The sequence below is a fragment of the Pleurodeles waltl genome, chromosome 2_2 (genome assembly GCF_031143425.1).
Source record: "Pleurodeles waltl isolate 20211129_DDA chromosome 2_2, aPleWal1.hap1.20221129, whole genome shotgun sequence".
NCBI lineage: Eukaryota > Metazoa > Chordata > Amphibia > Caudata > Salamandridae > Pleurodeles > Pleurodeles waltl.
In genome coordinates, this window is record NC_090439.1 from 718345829 (window position 1) to 718364969 (window position 19141).

General features: G+C 43.9%; 1 protein-coding gene across 1 annotated transcript in view; it reads right to left on the bottom strand.

Annotated features, from left to right (window-relative positions):
• Positions 1-19141, bottom strand: part of ARFGEF1 (ARF guanine nucleotide exchange factor 1) — a 961498-nt gene that overhangs the window by 122843 nt on the left and 819514 nt on the right. Inside the window, exons 31-33 of the mRNA XM_069220293.1 lie at positions 16333-16468; positions 16112-16250; positions 736-808 (exon numbers count right to left, since the gene is read on the bottom strand). Of these exons, the coding sequence (XP_069076394.1) occupies positions 736-808; positions 16112-16250; positions 16333-16468 (348 nt within the window). The remainder of the gene's footprint in view (positions 1-735; positions 809-16111; positions 16251-16332; positions 16469-19141) is intronic.

Here is a 19141-nt window from a genome sequence, read left to right on the forward strand (position 1 = left end):
CCCCATGAGGAGCTAGCTCTACCCGGGGGCTACGGGTAAGACCACTGGGTTAGTACTACCTTAACCCCCTAAGAAAGGGCATACACACAGAGTACAGAACAGGTACCAGAAGGGATGTAAAAGTGGATACAAACAATCCCCATCTCATTTCTTGTGGTTTTGTTGTATGGATTAGGAGTGAATGGGGTTTGGTATTTCTCCTACCTCTCTGTAGTGATTCTCTTATACTCCTTATTGTCTACAGAAAATGTTTCCCACCAACTCTGCAGCATGTTTTAGATGTGGTCACTGCTTGTAGAGTCTATTATTTTCCAACCAATGGCTTCTCAACATATTGTGTTAAGTGCTACTCTTAGTATGCCTAAATTTCAATTAGCAGAGATCAGGTTCACTCTCAGTCTACATCTCCTTATGATCTCTGTAAAATTTGCTAGACTAATCTCTTCCATCTGGATTACCAGTGTTTTTTCTCTATTTTTATAATTTTATCCTGTCACCGTGGAATCATTTTCATGTTTGTAATGTATTGCCATTTGCTTGGAAGCAACGTTATTACGTTCACAACAAGTTTGTAATGAAAATCATGGCCTCCCGCTCTAACACATTTACAACTCATTAATAATCAGGTTAGTCTACAAAGACAATCGCTGGGTGTAAATGTAACACACTAAAATGGATTTCAGCATTTTTGATTGATTACAGCATTTCTCATAGGGTGTACTTTGGAAAACATACCAGCTGTTTTTCTCTCATGTCAGACTGAGACACCATATCATTGTCTCCAACAGCCGCCTGCCAAGTTAGCAGCCTTAAGAAACAAAATGCAAATATTAGCATTTATCAAACATATATTCTGAAAAACAACTGAGAAACACAGATCAACTATTAAGCATTGAAAGTAAGCAAGTAAACTTTGGTGCCATAAACCAAACCCCATTTTCATGTGTAAAAATAACAAAACATAATTCTTTATTTTCTTTTGCACAAGCTGTGACTTATGAATGTCCTCTAAAATGCTCAACTTCGGGCAAGGTTTTCTTGAATTGTGGCAATCTGTTGTTCTTAAAATGTTATTGGGAACTAGGAGCATACTGTTTAGTAACTTTCCACCATTTGTACATTAGAGTGCAGAGGTCACCAGCAAAACCAAATATTTCCATCACAAAAGTAATCACTAATGTAATTTATTAATTTAAGCAGCTATATAACACTCAGGTGGTCTTTTTGAATTTGGCAATAAAAACCGCCATCCACTGCAGTGACGGCCACTAAAATACTGTCACGCGACTACCATCCGTCCGCCATATCATGATCACTGCCGGACTTCCGCCACAAGAAGGGCGGGAATCCGGCAGTGATCATGCTGGCAGATGGTGGTAAGCTGGTGCTGCTACCACCAGTACCGCCATGCCAGTAGAACACCTCCATCCGTATTTTGACAATCCCATACGGCCTGGTGGTGTTCTGCTGGTGGGACGCTGCTGGCGGTAGCAGTGCCCCTTCCCGTTGGGGATGAGGGAAGGAGGGTGTGGGTGTTGTGGGTGTGTCCGAGTGTGTGAGTGCTTGTGTGAATGCATCTGTGTGTGTTGCGTAGATTGCGTGTTTGTATGCGTGAGTGAATGCATGTAAAAATGGTAAAGTGAGTGCGTGTCTGCAGTGTGCTTGTGTAAAAATGTGTGTCAGTATGTCTGTGAGTTTGCATGTTTGAATGCGTGTATGACAGTGTTAGTGAATGGGTGTATGCGTGGTGCATGAGTGTCAGTGTGCGTGTATGTGGGGAAGGGGGTGTGAGGTGAGGGGGGCTGTGACTGGTAGAGGGTGATGTGTGCGTGTTTGGCAGTGGGGTCAATTGTGTGGTGTGTGCGTGTCTGCGGGTGTGTGTCGTGTATGGGGGCGGGGAGTGTTTGTGGATCGGAGGGGGTGTGTGTGTTGATCGGAGGGGGTGAGTGGTATTTGTGGATCAGAGGGGTTGGGGGTGTTTGTGAATCAGTGGGGGTGTGTGTGTTGATCGAAGAGGGTGAGGGGGTGTTTGTGGATCGTAGGGGATGTGGGTGTTTGTGGATCGGCAGGGGCGGGGGTGTGTGCGTTGATCGTAGGGGGTTGAGGGTGTGTTGATCGGTGGGCAAGTTTGGATGGAGGGGGCTGGGGGTGTCTGAGTGTTGGGGGGGGAGAGCCACCTACCGGTGACACGGAGGGACTTCCCTGTCACCGGTAGGGCCTACCTCCATGGTTTTCGTGGCGTTGCTAACGCCATGCAAAGCATGGTGATAGGCAGGCTCATAATGCCGCCGGTGGTACTGTGCCGGCCACCTGGCTGGAGACGGACATCTCCGGCTTGGCGGCTGATACTGCCATGAGTAGAGAAGTGGCGGGTTGGCTGCAGCCAACCCACCATTCTCATAATGTGGCGGTTTGTACCGTAAGCCTGTTGGCGGTACTACCGCCACATTAACACTCACTGCCAGGGTCATAATGACCCCTACAGTTTCCAGGTTTTTGCAAAATCAAAAAAGCAATGTACGTTTTCAGCTATCAGAGTAAGTCTAGCTAGACATGGAATAAGAAAATTGTAATGACTGAATGCAGTGACGGCACAATAAAAACAATAAATGGTTTGAATTCTCCAGTTTCGGACTTTTATACAAGATGTGGCTATGAGAGCATGAGTAGGCAAGCAGTAAAATGAAACTGGCCTATTGTCACTCATTGTGCAAAGTGGTTGTGAATCAGTATGTGAACAGCACAATATATTGACTTAATGGCATGCTTCTAAGTGAAATACACTGCCAAAATATCACAGTTATTGACAATTCAGAATCTGATGTACGAAATAGTCTACTGACCACTGGGTAATGTTTCCAACAGGCTTTGGCTGTTGTGTTTGTCTCCACCCTGGGGAAACTGGGTGATCTTGTACATAAACTCCCTTCAACACATGTTTAGTACTACTTCTTTTTGGGGAAGGATATCAGGAAACACATTCTTTTAGGTAGCCAATGTCCAGTGCTCACAGATTAGATTTTGCTCTGCTTTTCAGTTCCATGTGTGAGTGGTATCCTCTTTTAATCACTGGTGTGTAGTTTCAGACTCTGTTTTTGGCTTAAGCTAATTTATCGTGGATAAATATTCTGATGGGCTATACCACTGATCTAGCAGTCTGGAACGTTTTTATTCTGCGTTGTGGCTGATATTGAGAGTTTCAGTGGATCGTGGTTCTTTGCCTACTTTTGTTTAAATACCAGATCTAGTTAGTGGTATGCTGTGTTGCAGTAAGAAGTGTGCCTTCTGTTTCTTGTACAGGTTAGGCTTCTTAGAACATGAAGGCATCTGTTTTCTCAGTTCATTAGTTTTGTAGAACTTTAACTAAATATATTTGTTGTTGTTTCTGAATTTTAAATGGAATTTTTCTGCCCTTTTGTCTAAGTTAAATTGTAATGGCTGCAGTAATAGGTTGCCTTGACAGCCATTGTTCATTTAATTCCTGTGGTTCTTCATTACTTGTTTGCAGAACAGCAGGTGCATGTTTTCTGTTGGGTAAGCATTATCCTTGGAGCAGTCATCGAAGGGCATGTCTTACAATCCGATGCTGGATAGAAATATGTCTTGAAGGTTTACCCTCTTGGTGTAGAATGCTCAAGTGGCCCCTTTAAGCATGTCTTGGGTCAACTTTCATATGAAGCTGAAAGTTGTACCTGTGTATCTGCATTTGTTTGTGTTTAATGTAGTAGTGCATATCTTAGAACATTTTAGGCTCCTTAAGCTACATTAATTTTGCACTATGTGAAGGCTGCGTTGCAGGCAATGTTCTATCGGAGATAGGAGGACTAGGTCAAGAGTGTACAGCAGGCATCCATTATGCTATAAATTTGCTGCCAGGTCATTGATGTATATACTGAATATTGGTCCCAAAATAAACAATTTACACATGATGAAGTACATTACGTGTAGATGTTGACCGGAATGTGGATCCATCTCTGAGTGCATTCTATGGCCACCTCCCTTGGGTGAGCAGAGCTATGTCCTATTTCTCATCTCCTAAGAGCCCTAGATCAGCTTTCCACTTCTTTGCAAATACCATTTAGGTTGTGAGACGTAGGGCATTTGGGAGAGCTACTGATATGGAACATATCAACCCATGTGCTCTAAATTTTAAGATTTTAAAGAGAAGATGAGAGATTTTATGCATTGTCACGATGTCTGTAACAACTGAAACTTTACTCCACACTAAAAGGCCTGTGGGTCAGTCAAAAAGATTTCCATTCAAACACATTTGCATGCATTAGGTTCTCTGGCCTAGACCATTAATCCCGTCCTTCAGGAACACATTTTGTGTGAGTACAAACATGTTCTGGGTGTCAGATGGACACCAACTGTGAGATTCTGTAGTGCCATCCTCCAGGTAAGGGCCGCCATGAGAGAGTCACTGATAATAACCTAACTTGCCATTGGCAGCTTATGTAATGCAGCTGGCAGTTTGTTTACTCTTGTATTACCTCCGGCAAAGCCTGCAATGCAGAACGAGGGGATGCATATTAGCAGTGACCCCGCCTGCACTGCACACACTCCAAAGAATACAATTTTTGGCCTGGTAATAAGATTTAGATTTTTTTCTCCTAATTAATTGATAGACCTAGAAGATGAAGCAGGCACAACATTTTTGTTGATTTGTTCAATTAGTTTTATTGTACACTTCAGTTTCAATCATACATGTAAGAAAAAATCTTCAAGTCACCAATGCTATGAATTTTGCTATTTTCAAGGCTGATCTGAGGCAGAATGACAGCAATCAGAATTGCTCATGCTGGCCAATTATCACTCAGAATAGATCTTTGTGAAGATCTGGGTGACTAGAGATTGTAAAAATAGGCATCTTAGAGATTGATGAAGAACTTACTTTCCTGAATCAAAGAAATTGTCTTTGAACACTACCTTCCCCAAGGCCTGTTTTCATTTTCAGAATTTGTACGGGAAACATAGGCTCAGGATTGGTTTCCAACCAACTCCTTTGTTGTTTTTAGTTCTTTCAGAAACTTCAATTCCCATCTGAAATCCATAGAAGTGCTGACATTGCACTTTCTTGGTAGTGGCAAACAGATGCAACCAAGGTTCGCCCCAGTCGCAGAAGAGACCGTGCACCACATCCTGAAAGAGATCCCATTCATAGTCCGCAAGGCATCGATAGCTGAGTTTGTCTGCCCTGATGTTCAGAGAGCCCACCAGGTGTTGTACCAGAAGAATAATGTCCTGACGTTCCAGCCATGTCCACAGAATTCAAAATCTGATGTTCCAACCATGTCCACAGAACCCACAACCTAACTCCACCTAGCTTGTTGCAGTACAACATCGCATAAGTGTTGTCTTTGAATACCTGAAACAGCCTTCCACTGATGGATGAGAGGAAGTCTTTCAATGTCAAACAAATCGCTCTAATCTTCCAACACTGCATTGTGTCCTGAATGGCTCCAATGAAAGGGAGCATCTGAGAAGGAGTCAGGTGACACTTCTGCATGTTGATACCGAACACCAGAGAGTATAGGAGGTCCCTCATAGACTGGAGGTGGGTGAAGACTGCCTGGAGTGGGTCCGCTTTCAATAGCCAGTCATCGAGGTAGAGCAAGACTAGGGCACCTGAACTCAGTAGATGTGCTGTAACTATTGTCATCACCTTTGTGAACACCAGAGTGGCACTGGTGAGACCCAAGAGAAGCACAGTGAACTGCCAATGCTCTTGCCTCACCAAGAATCGCAGGTAATGCCAATGGGTCTGCAGCATGGGGATGTGAAAATAGGCATTGTGCAGGTCCAACAATACTATTGTGTCTTCAGGGTACAATGCAGACAAGACCTGGGCAAGTGCTAGCATCTTGAATTTTTCCTTCCTCAGGAAGCCATTGAGAGGGCACAGATCTAGGATAAGGTGGAAGCCTCCACCCTTCTTTGGCACCAAAAAGTAGCGGGAATCGAAACGACATCCTACTTCTGATCCCAGCATCCTCTTGATGGCTCCTTTGGCCAAAGAGTCTGCCCTTAGTGTTGCAGTATGGAGTGGTGGTCCTCCGTCAGCCGATCTGAGAATGGTGGCAGGGGCTGCAGGGTTTTTAAGAGTGGAAGGGCGTAACCCCACTGGACATCCAGGAGCACCCACGTGTCTGATGTTATGCCATGCCATGTCTCATCCTGCCTCCAACACAGTGCATGTGTTGTTGTGAGGGCACGCTAATGAAGTATGAAGACTGCAGGCAGCGTGTGCATGTTCAGGGCTTGGCTCAGGCCCCAAGCAGGACATAAGGGTTGGAAAGAGTAGTAGAAGTGGGATACTACCAGTAGAAGCACCCCCATCAAGACACTAGTCTTGACTTCCACAGAGGGTAGCTAGAGTTCGAGTGCCTCAAGTGTCCTCCTCACCACTATAGCAAAAGGTGCCCCCTCACCATAGCCAAACTAGCAGAGGACACAAGGCCAGTGTCTGTGGAGGAGTTTAGGCCTCTGGCATCAGCTAACTCCTCATACCAGTTACCGACATCCATTTGGGTCTTCATGGGGGTCTGGGTAGTCATAAGATCCTCAGATTCATTCCAGCCAAAATTCCCACTGAGTCTGACAAAGAAAGGAGGCACTTTCTCTGACCTGGAGGGTCACTGGGGTCCAGTTGGCACCAATGTCGAGCAACACCAGCACGCCTCCATATCAGAGTTTGGAACACTATGGACTCAGCGCCACAGGGCTTCTCACCAGCGAAGGTCATGGATTTGCGATCAGAGTCAATTTGGATAACGGATCTAGAGGGCCCGATTGATGCCGGGGAACCTCCCCAACCACTGGGGCCAGAAGTCACTACAGAGGGATCAGGCCACCCAAATATAAAGTGCATGGCCTAATAAAAGTCACTGAGTTGGGTAGGGGTCGATCTGACTCCAGGAAATTCAGTGAGGCGTAAAAGAGACCCAGGCTCCAGCTCTGCAGAAGTGCAAGAGGGGGCCTCAACTTGTGGCATCTTTCCCACTCCTCATCTGTTGACTTGGACCAGCGCAGTGAAGCTGAAGAGTGCTTCAACTTCTTGGACTTATTGCGTTTGTGGGACTTACCCGATAATGACTTTGGCCACAATCACGACTGATGGGAACGACTCCAAGAGTGAGCCTGGGACCTGGAGTCTTCTGATGTAGGGCCACCAGGAGCTTTGCGTCCTGCTCCCAAGTTGCTATGGGGTTCATGGTGCTGCAGTTGGGACAGTAACTGGAGTCATGATCTATCTCTAAGCATGGCAGGCAAACCAGAAGGGCGTCTGTCACAAACATTTGCCTATGATGAACAAGTTACTTACCTTCGGTAACGATACATCTGGTAGAGACATACTCTAGTTGCAGATTCCTTACCTTAGAATTCTCCCCAGGTGTCAGACTGGATCTGGAGATTTTTCTAAGAGCAGCACCCCTTTGCGTCGTAAGATGACATCGGTCGACTTCACGGGCGTCATTGGTGTCGCGATCGTCGTGATGATGTCGCAGTCGTATAGAGACGCCACCCCTGTGCGCTGACGTCAGTTTCTTTTCACGACTTTCCACGCCAATAGCGCGGAACCATGAAGAACACTGAGAATGGTGGGCCAAAACTAGGTCCCTTAAAGGGAAGTTCCTGTCCCCAGAAATCAGTTTGCAGAGCGGCAAGGATGCCTCCTCTTAAAAAACGTTTTTGCTACCATTCACAAAGGGGAACAGGAAACCCCTTCCCGTTTAAGAATGCATTACCGCCTACTTGAACTAGGTGGCAAAATGTGAATGTTTTATGACTGCATTTCGGTCACAAAACATTCCCACATGCTGCGATTCAGTATTGGGATGAGACGCCCCTTCCTAATAGCGAATTGGTATGTATGCGCAATTCCAAATTGCAATGCGGTAACATGTTACTGAATCGCAAAGTGGAATTCATACATACCAAAATGCTTATTTGTAATCGCAAATGGCCCTACGTTTTTTGTGTTCAGAAAATACAAAAAAGAAATACCCAATAGACATCTCTTCGTGGCATTTAGTACTGTAGATTCACATGCTTTGCATACATCCACCATCTAGTGTTGGGTTCGGGGTGTTGCAAGTTGTTTTTGTTAAAAGAATCTTTAAGAGCCAAAGGATTGAGTAACTCCTCCTCTGGTGATACTGTGCATGGGCATTTGTTTGATTGTTTTCCAGCAAGCCGGTGAGGTACGGAATGTTAGAGAATAAAGAGAAAGAGATGGCCATGCAATGTATTTACAAATGTACAATATTTATATGTTAATGTACCTGCAAGGGCTATAGGCGTCTGGGGAGGACGCATGTGAATCCACAGCACTACATGCCACGAACAGATGTGTACTAGGTAAGTAACATTTTTCTTTGATGGCATGTGTGGCTGTAGATACCCATGCTTTGAATAGACTGTAAAGCAGTCCCTCCATATAAGCACTGGCTAGCCTGTAGGAGTTGGAGTTGACTGAAAAAAGTGTTCTGAGCACTCCCTGGCCAACATTGGCTTGTTGGCATGCTACTACATACACAATAGTGTTTAGTAAATGTATGTGGTGTAGACCAAGTAGCAGCTTTACATAGATTTGCTATGGAGATGTTACCTAGAAAATCCATAGAAGCACCTTTTTTTCTACTGGAATGTGCCTTGGGGGTAGCAGGTAACTGTCGTTTGGCTTTAGCATAGCAAGTCTGAATATATTTGTTTATCCATCTGGCTATGCCATTTTCAAATATTTGGGTTGCCTTTATGAGGTACTAAAAATGCTATAAGAAGTTGTTTAGACTTCCTAAACTGTTCGGTTCTATCAATATAATACATGAGAGCCCTTTTAATTTCAAGTGTGTGAAGAGCTCTTTCCACAACAGAGTCTGGTTGCGGAAAGAAGACTAGTAATTCAATAGATTGGTTGATATGGAATTGTGAAACTACTTTTGGAAGGAATTTAGCATTAGTTTGAAGAACTACTCTATCCCTGTGTATTTGGAAGAATTGTTCTTCTGAAGTTAGAGCCTGGTGTTCACTTATACATCGTAGGGAAGTGATAGCTACTTCAAATGCCACTTTCCATAAAAGTAACTGAGAAGGACATGAATGCATTGGCTTAAAAGGTGAACTTATGAGCCTAGTAAGAACAACATTAAGGTTCCTGGATGGTGCTAGATGTACCCTGGGTGGAATGACTCTTTTGAGACCTTCCATGAAAGCTTTAATAACTGGGATTATGAATAAAGAGATGTGTTGTCTGTTTTGGAGATATACAGCTAAAGCTGCTAAATGAAGATGAACAGACGAATATGCTAAGTTTGCTTTCTGCAAACATAGCAAATAACAGACAATGTCTTCAATCGAAGCTTTGAGTGAGTCAGTGTGTTTAGGTTGACAGTGGCATACAACATGTTTCCATTTTGCAGCATAACCCTGTCTGGTTGTTGGTTTGCGGGCTTCTCTCAGAATGTCCATACATTCTGGCAGTAGCTTTAAGTAACCTAACTCTTTAACTTCAGGAGTCAAATAGCAAGGTTGAGAGATTTGGGATTTGAATGACTTATCTGTCCTTGATTCTGAATGAGAAGGTCTGGCCTGTTGGGAAAGATCCAGAAGTGTTGTGAACCAAGCTTGACGTGCCCATGTGGGAGTTACAAGGATCATAGTGAGAGAGGTTTGCCTTAATTTGCGAACTAGAGATGGAATGAGTGGGAGAGGCAGAAAAGCGTAAGCAAATATCCCTGACCAATTCATCCATAGAGCATTGCCCTTGGACTGAGGATGTGGCTATCTGGATGCAAGGTTTTGGTATTTTGTATTTTCTGAGGTGGCAAAGAGGCCTATTCGGGGTGTTTGCCACTTTAGGAAGTACTGTTGAAGGACTTGTTGCTGCATCCTGCTGAGCAGGTCTGCAAATTGGTTGTCCATGCTTAGGAGATACTCTGCCACTAAATTAATGTGGTGGTGAATTGCCCATTTCCATAATGTTTGAGCAAGATGTGACCGCTGAGAAGAACGTGTCGCCCCCTGTTTTTGCAGAGGGTTGCCATTTTGTCTATATGGACTAGAAACACTTTATGCCAAAGTTGTGAAAGAAAAGCGTTCAGTGCTAGAAGAACTGCTTGAAGCTCCAGGTAATTGATATGTGAAGATTTCTGAATGGGATCCAATAGACCTTGTATTGTGAGGTTGTTAAGCTGAGCTCCCCAAACTGTCTGTGATGCATCTGTAGTCAGAGTGATTTGAGGCACATGGTCCAGAAAGAGACACCCCTTGTAGAGGTTGTTGGAATTCCCCCATTGCAGAGAGTGGTAAGTTTGGTGGTTCAACAACATTAGATCTTCCAGATGACCTTATGACTGAAACCACTGCTGAGACACGACAGTGCTGTAGGGGACGTATGTGCAGTCTGGCATGAGGTATAATGTCAAAGCAAGACCCCATCATTCCTAATAGCCGCATCACTGTTTTTACTGTGTAAGTGTGGTCTTCCTGTAACTGGGAAACTTTTGAAAAGTTTTAATCTGAGCTGGACTTGATTATGCTAACCCTATCTGTGCATTGAGCACTGCTCCTAGATAAGGCTGTATCTGTAAAGGTTGGAGATGGGATTTGAGAAAGTTGAATCCCAGAGCGTGAAGAAGATTCACTCTCAGCTGAATGTGATGCTGACAGTGTTGTAACGTAGGGGCTTTGATGAGACAAACATCCAAGTAAGGGAAGACATGAATGTGTTGATGTCTGAGATATGCAGCAACTAGTGCTAGACCCTTTATGAAGACCCTAGGAGGGGTTGTGACCCCGAAAGGTAAAAACTTGAACTGATAATGTTTTCCCGCATTTACGAATCTGAGATATTTGAGGTGAGCTGGTAAATAGGAATATGAAAGCAAGCACCCTTTAGATCTTACACTGTCAAAGTCACCTTGCTGTAACAGTGGAATGACATCTTGGAGAGCGACCGTATGGAAATGCTCTGAGAAAATGTAGTGATTTAATGGTCTGAGATCTATGATTGGCCTTAGTGACCCATCCTTCTTTGGTATAAGAAAGTATAGGGAGTATATTCTTGATCCTTGATGTGACATGGGAACTGGTTCTATAGTCCATTTGAGGAGGGATTGAATTTCTTCTTTAAGAAGAGAAAGGTGTTCTTGTGAGAATTTGTGAGTAGGACAGGGAATGTTTTATGGAGTGGAAGTGAGCTCCAGACAATAACTATGTTGGATAACTGAGAGAACCCACCAGTCTGTGGTGATATCAGATAATTGTGAATAGAAGTCTTTCAGTCTTACCCCTATCGGAGAGATGTGAGGTGGTGGAAGGTATAGGTAGTCACTGGTGGGCAGTGGAGGCAGGCCTCGGGAGGTGGATGCCTTACCTTTGTTATTTGTGCCTCTATATGATTCCCAAAAGGAACCTCAGTTGTAAAAGTGGGAGGCTTGTCTGGTTGGAGAGGTGGAAGGCTCAGTAGACAATGGTTTGAAGTCTCCCTTGAATGGTGGGTGATGAAAATTAATACACTTTAGTAGTGTCCCCATTGCTTTTGCTGTTTTGGAGTCTTTTTTAAGTTTTTCAATTGTGTCCAAATAGGTGTTCCCTATCAAATGGCATGTTGAGTAGTGCCTGCTGTATTTCCTGCTTGAAGCCTGAGCGCCTAACCCAAGCATGCCTGAGTATGATGATGGTTGTGTTGATACTGCATGCTGATGTATCTGTGGCATCTATTGCATAACCAATTGAGTTGTTAGTGATAGCCTGACCTTCCGATACTATTTCTTGCGCCCATTTGCAATGCTCCTCTGGGAGGTACTGAAGATCTTCCATTTCATCCAAGTGGGCCCTGTCGTCCCGTGCTAAGAATGCTTGTGAATTGGCCATACGCCAATGATTGGCAGCTTGTACTGTTACTCTTTTCCCAGCTGCATCTATTTTCTTACTTTCTTCGTCAAGAGGGTGTGAATCTCTAGGAGACTGACTATTAGCATATTTTTGCAGTACTAACCACCATTGAATCTGGATGGATTTGAGTCCGTATAAACAGATAGTCTGTAGGTGCTACATTTTATTTTTAATCCACCATTAGGAGTGATAACTCGGGACCTCACAGGTTCTTTAAACATGTGATTAGCATGACCAAGCATGCCGGGAAGGCAGGGATGTGGAATTCCTATAGCCCGACGCCCGGGACATCTGGTTTGGGGTCAAGGGCAACAAGTTTTTATGTTTACTTTGTCCTTGGGACAAGTAGGCCCAACCCCCTGCAGCACAAACCCTTTGGCTGCCTGTTTACAGAGAGTGGAACTCTCTGCAGTTGAGGTAATGTGTTTCCAAAAGATAAAGCTGTTCGAACTTGTATTTATGGTTCATTATTTGAAAGCGTTCATTATTAGGGTGAGTGCTGTAAATAAATGTTTTAAGGTCACACTTCACTACTGACGTTAGTTCCAGTACAAAAAAAAAAAAAAACGTGTACACACATGTTTGAAAAGTTTAGACTAAGAGGCTAAGTATAATGCTCCCAGAATGCTGTCTGGTTATATGCAAATTGTCATTTAGTAAAATGTGCTGATGCATGCTAGTATTTCCCAAAAAATTTCTAATGGAAAATCAGTGTAACCATTTTCAACACGATTATGGGAAGCATGAAAAACAAACACTGACAAAGCCAACTGATCTGACATTTTTATAAGTCTTTTAGTTTCATCAATGTGTGTCTTGTTTTGACATGGCTTTTGTAATACTTTATTGTTGTGGGAGCTACCAGGCCCTCAACATTGTAACAAACACTGGCAAAACCCCCTAAAAGGTTTTTGAACTCTAAAAGCACACGTTGCCACCAGCGGCATAACAAAGGCCCGCAGCCAACCTCCAGGGGGCCCCTTCAGCACAGCACCTGCCCTGAGTGAGTCTGGAGAGGGGGCTCCTCCATGTTCTTTGCAAAGGGGCACCCTCCAGTTTCGTTACGTCACTGATTGCCACTGTAGTTCCCGACACTGAACAAAACTACTTTGTGTGGCAATATGCTCCTTGTGGAAGAGCAGAATGCGATCACTCACAGTAAAGCCAGCCGAAAGAGAGAGAAATAGAAGTTTAATAAAAACAAAATGTCTTCGTTAACACCAGACCTAATTAGGGACCAAGACCCACATGTAGGTAGCTTTTTGCATGTCGCAAACAGCGACTTTCGCTGTTTGCGACGTGCAAAAAGCACATTGCGATGCACAAGCCCAGTTTTGCGATTCAGTTACCTGGTTACCGAATCACAAAACGGGTTTGCGACTCGCAATTAGTAAGGGGTGTTCCCTTCCTAATTGCGACTCGCAGTGCAATGTAGGATTGTTTTGTGACCGCGAACGCGGGCGCAAACCAATCGCAGTTTGCACCCATTTCAAATGGGTGCAAACACTTTCGCAAAAGGGAAGGGATCCCCATGGGACCACTTCCCCATTGTGAATGTCACTGCAAACATTTTCTCGCTCTGAAAAAATGAAACGAAAAAGTTTAATTTTTCGTTTTTGTTATGTATCTCGTTTTCCTTTAAAGAAAACGGGCTGCATTACAAAAAAAAAAAAAAACTGCTTTATTGAAAAGCAGTCACAGACATGGTGGTCTGCTGTCTCCAGCAGGCCACCACTCGCGAAGGGGTCGCAAATTGCGACCCACCTCATGATTATTCATGAGGTGGGCATTTGCGAAGCCCTTGCGAATCACAGATGGTGTCAAGGACACCATCCTACATTCGGATTTGCGACTCGCAATTTGCAGGTCACAAATCTGAACCTACCTACATGTGGCCCCAAATTCTTTAAGAAAGTCACAAAAGTGCACCCATGGTATATGTCGTACCCCTGTAAAATATTTGTGAACTGTATTTTAGCATGGGTAAATACGATGTGTAGATTTGCTCATGTGAAAATCTATTGAGCATTTGCAAGTTCATTTTCCCTCTAACCACTTTCTTCCCAACCCTGGAAGAAGTTCTAATTCTGCCATTGTCAGGAGTAAATGTCCAACCTTTCTTATTATGGGAAAATTTTAGAGAGAAGCTGGTAAAAATCTTTAAAACATGCAGGTTAGTAGGTTTGCAGACTCAAAGGCATTCCAGCCCTGGAACTATTGCTTACTGCTTCCTCCAGCCCCAGTATGCAGATCTGCAGAAAGGTGGCAAAATAAGGAAATTGCTACAGTAGGGATTGAAACTGCAAGTATTCAAGCCCTACTATGGTAGTAGCCCTGGCATAATCAGAGAGGCTATTAATTGCGGCCATAATTTGTCGCCACACTACATGGCACCAAAGGGACAAGTAGATCTTTTTACAGGACAAGTAGATTTGAGAAGCAACCTGTCCCCTGGACAAGTAGATATTTTAATAAATTCCACACCCCTGGAAGGGCTGGGGAGGAATTGACTCTGTGTGTTGTAAGGGTGTCAAAGAGAAAATCCTCTTCAATAGGGTTTGTGTGTAACTGGACGAATGCCACTGCCCTTGCTATCACCTGCTGATATGATGTTGAGTCTTCAGGTTGTTATGGTAGTGCAGGGTATAGATCTGTGTCATTTGGCAAGATAGGATCTGGATCATATGAGTCCCAGGGGTCTAGCTCATGTGGTGTGTCATCCAGATCACTCTCGGGTGGTACTGGTGAACCCTGTGGTAAAAACTGTGGTTCAAGAAGTGGTGTTGGAGAACAAGGAGGTGGTGGAAGGAAGAATTGGAGACTATAGAGGAGAATGCTGAGTCCTAATTGAAGCCTTGTTCTTGGAGGCCTGTTTTTGGGGTAGAGTATTATCAAAGACCTCTTCAAAGGTCAACTTCCTTTTTAGTGGAACGGCGGGGGAAGCAATGATTCTCCCTGTTCCTTTCTCAGTATGGAGCTGGAGCCGACGAGCGTCCATGATCTCTAAAATTGGCTCCACTGAAAGAATGATTGGATTCTTTATGAGGCACAGTCCTGTGTTCTGAAATTTTCGGCACCGAAATCTTCGGTGTGTGCGAACTGTCGGCTCTGAAGATGATGTGGAGGATTTCTTGCTCAGTGCTCGGTTTGATGGCTCTGCTTGATCCCGAAGCTGTATTTAATGATGGCGAGCCGAAGACGTCTGATCTGTCTTCAGTGCCGGGCCGGAAGGCGGGGCATTCAAAGGAGATTTTTGGATCGACCATGGCCCAAAGGCAGTGGTGGTCCGGCCACCTGCTTCAAGGGCTTTTTAAAAGACTTTGTATGGGGTGTAGAGGGTTATTCTGCTCACAGGTTGAGCAGAGGTGACTGTCTGGCTCTCAATGTCGAATTGTACGTCTGACTTGGAGTCTTGGACGGAGAAGGCCTCCTCTCATTAGGCTCCTCCTGCGTTTGCTCTTCCTAGAAGATATCCGGCGTGCCGTCTGGTGTCTTGGATGCCATTTCTAATCGACAAGCTCTTTGGTCCCACAACATCTTCTTTGATTGAAAGGAACAGCAAGTGTTGCAACTCTGTTAAAAAATGGAGTATGTTCCATTAGCCTTGCATAGTTTGACGCCACATGAAGTAGTGGGCCCAGGGGTGAGGTCGCCCGAACGGCGGTGCACCGGTTACTGGAGCAGAAATTCAGACTGACCACGCAATAAGGAGAAAACCCGACTGGAGTACAATATCGTTGCTGATAGAGAAATGTAAGAGGACAGTTATGAGATTGACCAAGCAGAGTTGAAACCAGAGCAAGAGGAACACACATCTGAACCGAACGGCTGAGAAAAAACAATTTAACAAAGAACTCGATGCCCATGCGCAGTATCACCGAAAGGAGTCACTCCTTCCAGTGACTCGAAAAGATTCTTTAAACAAGAACAACTTTCAACACTCCAGACTCAACACTAGATGGAGGACTTATGCAAAGCATATGTATCTACAGTCACACATGCCATTGATCACATAGTTTCCCCTCAATAAAATGTTGTGTTCAGTTAGTTTTTCTTTCCTCTATTTTCAATTCTGGTATGCAAATTTTTACTTTCCCACAACATCTGGAAGAAGACTTACAAGTATTTTTTCAGCTGAAGCTTTATCAAGCTAGATACATTACTATCTCACCAAAAAACTGCACATATGATGGATGCAGACAATCATACTTACGCATGTGGTATTGTTGTTTTAAATATACTTAGCATGCAATTGCAAGTTCTGTCCCAGATTTCTAAGGTGAATTTTTCACCGTTTAGAATCACAACGTTTTCTAAACAGTTTGTTCCAGAACGAGCCAGCTGTTCATTATCTGAAACAGAAAATTGTACGTTTTGTAAAGAATTATTAGCAATATAAAGAGATCTAATGCATGCAAAATATCTTCAGTATACCTTGCTGCACACACCAGTAGAGCTGTGAAAATATGTCATCCAGTAGGACACCGCTAAGAACTTCAAAATACTGGGTGAACACGTCGCAAATCGCGTAAAGTGCATGATTACATGTGGTTGTCATCCATTCAGCTTTCTGAAAAAGAAACTTCTTTTAGAACAGGCATTGGAATGCACACAGTTTACATTATCACACAGACGTGGCTTTCAAGAAATGAAAATAACATTTTTCAAGTTGTTAAAAAGAATGAAATGTGATTCGCCCATACACTGCAGGTGGAACTTAGAAGACACTGAAAGACAGTCCTTTAGGATCTGGCAGAGCTAGGGCCATACACTGGGGTAGCTCCCACCCTGTCAAAACCTATGGTTCCAACACCTCATTTATTGGAGCCTGAGGTGACTAATTAGCCAGTCCGCCATCAGGTCACAGTGGAGAATGCCACACCCTTTAGCTGTCGATTTTTGCTGCCCAGGACCACCGTACCAGCCCTGGAGTTGTGGCAGGAAAAATGAAAAATGTTCCAAAGGTACTGTTTGAAATCTCTCTAAATATCAGAGACAGTGAATTTTTTGTTTGTAAGAAATAAATCTCCACTTTGGGGTGGGTTCTGAAAAAGAAAGAAAAAAACAGATCACTGAGTGGGCTGCAACAACATGGTGGCTCGCTCAGAATTAAGCTTTGCCACAAAAAGGCATCCAAGGCACCAGTACATGCACTTTCGGCAAATAAATCCTGCCAGGCAGGCTATACGGAAGGCATGGCCAGGATTCCCGCAAGAACCAGACACATATGTCCTAAACCAGACACTGCCAGACATGGGGGGAGAATCTAGGCTTGTCTCACGTCTGTATGCCATCCATGTACCACGCACGGCCTCTCTTATTACAACACTGAAAACACAACGGGAGGAAGATATGGTAGAGTAACTGAATAAACACGAGTGGCCTTCTGTGCTGGTCAATTGCAGAAGGTTGACACGTGACACATGGTTAAAATTGATACACTATACACAGGGATTATATCACAACACAATGGCGGCACAGATTAGATCCAACAAGCAGGAACACTGCCCCAGATGCCAGTCACCTCTTGGGACTTAAATTAATATGTGGCGGAGATGCCTGGACATGAGGACATTCTGGAGAGTGGTGCTTTAGGTGTTGGGGGCCATGACCGAGCTATCACTAATACCCACGGTGCAGCTGTGCCTTCTGGGGTTGGTGACCTAATTCAAACACTAAACATGCAGAAAAGGTGGTAGAACTGGGTTTAGCCGTAGCATAGAAATGTATAGCACTATGAAGGTTGACTACCAGACTACCCACAAAGAAACTATGCCTGTGGGACAATGGGTGCGTGTGGAGTGTGGGGTGGGAGACAGATTGGTATACAACTGGACTGATCAGGGAGGGCAGAACAGAAAGGGATATGGTGGATATCCAAATACAGCAAGAAATTGAGGAACCTGTTGTGTAGAGTGGAACGGACTCTGGAGACAAGTAAATGCAACGGAAGTCATGGGGAAATGTGTCTGCAGGGCATCAGCACCACCATGTGCACTGCATACAGTTTTCATAATGCTATTTTGAGTATCATGTCTTGGTACTCAGCAGAAAAAGTTTCTGAAGCAATGTCTCTCTCTCTCTGGATCTGTTGGTGGGGGCGTCAGGGGAGGGGTGAGGGTATTGTTTTTGTCTTTGTGTTGATGCTTGATTGCAAAATCAATAAATTAAATTCGAGATAAAAGGGTATACAATTGGGGTGGCTGGTCCTTCACCAGGGGAAGCAAAGAAGGGCATCTGAAAACACAAAAGGTCACCCACCAGGCTCTGAATCAGATCAAGTGACTGACATGATGGTCTACTCTAATTACTCTACTTGAATTTAGTAATGCATGGTGAAGCGGAGCCTGCACCATCAAATACACATAGACTAATACAACATATTCATTCTTAAGAACATATTTTATGCAATATATTTATGAACACTGTAAAAAAGATTAAAATTCAAGATTAGGTAATATATTGTTCAACCTGGTGAGCCGTCCGACTAAATAAATGTAGTGATTTTATTTTAATAAGCTACGTTTCACAAGGGTAAACTACCTGTAATTGTATTACATATGATTAAATCTAACAACTGAGCAGTTCCTTTGCCATCATAGAGAACAAGCCCTCAGGCTTGGTACTCACAACATGAAGGACCTCATGGTGACTGGGACATCCTGATAAGGTACATGCACAGGAAATTGTATCTATATTATAGCAGCTACATACCAAGTCCTGCATGAAGGAAGCTAGCTCTGTACATACTATACCAAAGTGAGGTATAGTGTGCACAGGGTACATGAGTTCCCCAGAGGCTTTACAGAGGATAAAGTAGACAATACTAATGCTCTCTTTTGTGGTAGTGTGGTCGAGCAGTTAGGCCTATCAGAGGGTAGTTCTAAGCATTTGTTGTACACAAAGAGTCAAGAAATGAGGCACACACTCAATGACTAACTCCAGTCCAATGTTCTATGTTTCAAAACATATATACTTTGTTACTTTATTTCTAGAACCAAAAGGATCTTTGTTGCAGGTATGTACAATTTAAAGGATGACAATTTTCATTGAAGGCAATGCATTCCTGGTGGGGGGCACACGGTCCCAGTGTTAGGGGGATAAGGTGTCCACAGGGTAAAGTTTAGGAAGACACCAAGGATGCACCACCAGCAACATTGGGCCGGCTGTGTGCAGAGGTCAACGTTGGGGGCACTCAGAAGTGAACGCGTTGCAGGTGAGTACCCGTGGTCTCAGTGCACAG